At 34.0% G+C, this 2,238-nt stretch overlaps 1 protein-coding gene across 1 annotated transcript; it reads right to left on the minus strand.

Moving 5' to 3' along the window:
- Window positions 1–554: 554 nt before the first annotated feature.
- On the minus strand, window positions 555–1,874 carry LOC113724371 (uncharacterized). Its single transcript, XM_027247279.1, has 2 exons — window positions 1,337–1,874; window positions 555–1,228 (listed from the first exon to the last, which is right to left on the minus strand). Exons 1-2 carry the CDS (start codon window positions 1,872–1,874, stop codon window positions 555–557), a joined length of 1,212 nt encoding a protein of 403 aa, XP_027103080.1.
- Window positions 1,875–2,238: the final 364 nt, after the last annotated feature.

The following is a 2,238-nucleotide window of genomic DNA, read 5'->3' on the forward strand; positions in this document are numbered from 1 at the left end:
CAACAAGTGAAACCAATCCCAACATGACAAGTGTCACTTCATTAATGCATTCCTATCCTTCTTTTTTCCTCTCACATCAATCACATCACATCCTATACTTATCTCTTAACACCCGATAAATTTCAACCAGTATCCGAAACTCAACCTAATTGGCTGAATTTTTCCGAACTTTTCGCACTAGTGGGTCCCACGTCCAATATATATTCTTAGTTTTTCAAAAACTCTCAAATGCTAGAAAAATCATCTAAAAACTATAATTACTCATAAAATTCACCAGGAAAATTTTCCTAAGCCAGAAAATGCAGAAAACATGTCTTTAAAGGGGAAAAACCCTAGGAAAATTATTAGGGAATTTACGGGTTCTCACAAGTTTTGTGAGTATTTTGAGCAAATTCAAATCCAAAACTTTGATCCTTTGATCTAAACATTGATATTTCATCCATCATATATTGAAGTCCATCCATTTTTAACTTTTACATGACTTCTAAAACACTTTTCATAATCTCAAGCATGTGACAAGGGCTATTCTTATCATATTGGAAGGCCGGATTCAATCAAAAGGCAGCCGCATGAAGATCTTTTTTCAACATATTATCCCACCTCCTATCAATTATATCAATGTATGGGCCGTAGAACTTTTTCTTGTTCTTAAACAGTTCTTTAATGCCATTAACAACTCTCCACATGCCTTCATATACATAACCCAATGATGGTATTTCATCAGAATCACAAATGCGCAACAAGCGCATAATTGGACCCATAGTTCTCACAATAATCAAACAATTATTCCAAAACTTCCCAACAATAATTTGTTTGACGTCTTTACGTTTTTCATTTTTCAACTCTCTCTTATATGCACTAGAAGTCACTAAAGCCTCCAAATGCTGTTTCAAATCATGAAGATTCTTCAAAACAATAAAATTAGTACCAAATCGTGTTTCCGCAGGACGAAGAATCTCTCTCCAACCAGGCCTTTTTCTTAACCAACTAAGAATCCATTTTCGATTATGTACATACACAGTGACTCTTGAAGCAAGAGTAATTACATCTTTCACATGAGTCATTTCTCCAACATCTTTCATAATTAAATTCAAACAATGTGCTGCACAAGGAGACCAACTAATTGTAGGATATTTTTCAGAAAGTAATCGACCAGTAGCTTTATAATTACTTGCATTATCTGTGACCATGTGAACAACATTACTAGATCCGACAATCTCAACAATTTCTGAAAACATATTACACAAATATTCAGCATTAGACTAAAAATCTGAAGCATTAATAGATTTGATAAATGAGATCCCACTAGGACAATAGACCAAAATATTGATCAAACTTCTTTGCCTATTATCCTTCCAGCCATCACCCATAATTCTACAACCAGTTTCAGCCCATTTACTACGTAAATTGTCAACAATTAATTCAACTTGCTTCTTTGCATCTTTCAACAAATTAACCCTTAAAGCATAATAGCTAGGTCCTTGATAACCAGAACCCATACTTGCTATTTTTCCAATTGCTTGTTGGTAATAGGGAGAATTACAAGCATTCATTGGAATACATGCATCATAAAACCACAAAGCTATAGCCATGTCAGTATCATGCCATCTCTCTTTACTTTGCATACAAGACTTGATACTTAGTTGAGAACGATCAAGAGATTTACCTGTCATATAAGATTCAATGCCATGTGCCTTTCTTTTTCCCTTATTCCCACTCACATTATTTTGAGTTGCCTTTGTTTTTGGATGAGGAATTTCTTGAACATCACCACCTTCAAATCCCGCTACACTTCGGCCAAAAGGATTTCCAATTTCAAATATCCCTTTTTTCTCTTTTGCTTTTTGAACATTTTCATTCAATGAATCTTCCATTATTTGCTAATATCATTTGGCACATTTTTGCATGGAGCAACATTACCCTTGACTTTTGCAAGATGATGTTTTATTCGATTAATACCTCCCCCTCTAAAAGTACTATTGCACCCATTGACATATCAAAATTTTCTACCTTGTGAATCTTGTCCTTCTATAACATGTCTCCAAGCCACATCAGTTTTTTGCCTATGATTTTCAGAACTTGGCTTTGACGCCGATCCTTCATTTGTTGGTGTGGATTGTGAATCGATATCTTCCATTGTCCAACATTGGAAAGAATATTGAAAATATTAAATAATTTAAAAAACCTCCTATAAATGAAAATCTATAGCAATTATTACACATGAAAATACATTGCAAA

The sequence above is a fragment of the Coffea arabica genome, chromosome 2c (assembly GCF_036785885.1).
Source record: "Coffea arabica cultivar ET-39 chromosome 2c, Coffea Arabica ET-39 HiFi, whole genome shotgun sequence".
Taxonomy (NCBI): domain Eukaryota; kingdom Viridiplantae; phylum Streptophyta; class Magnoliopsida; order Gentianales; family Rubiaceae; genus Coffea; species Coffea arabica.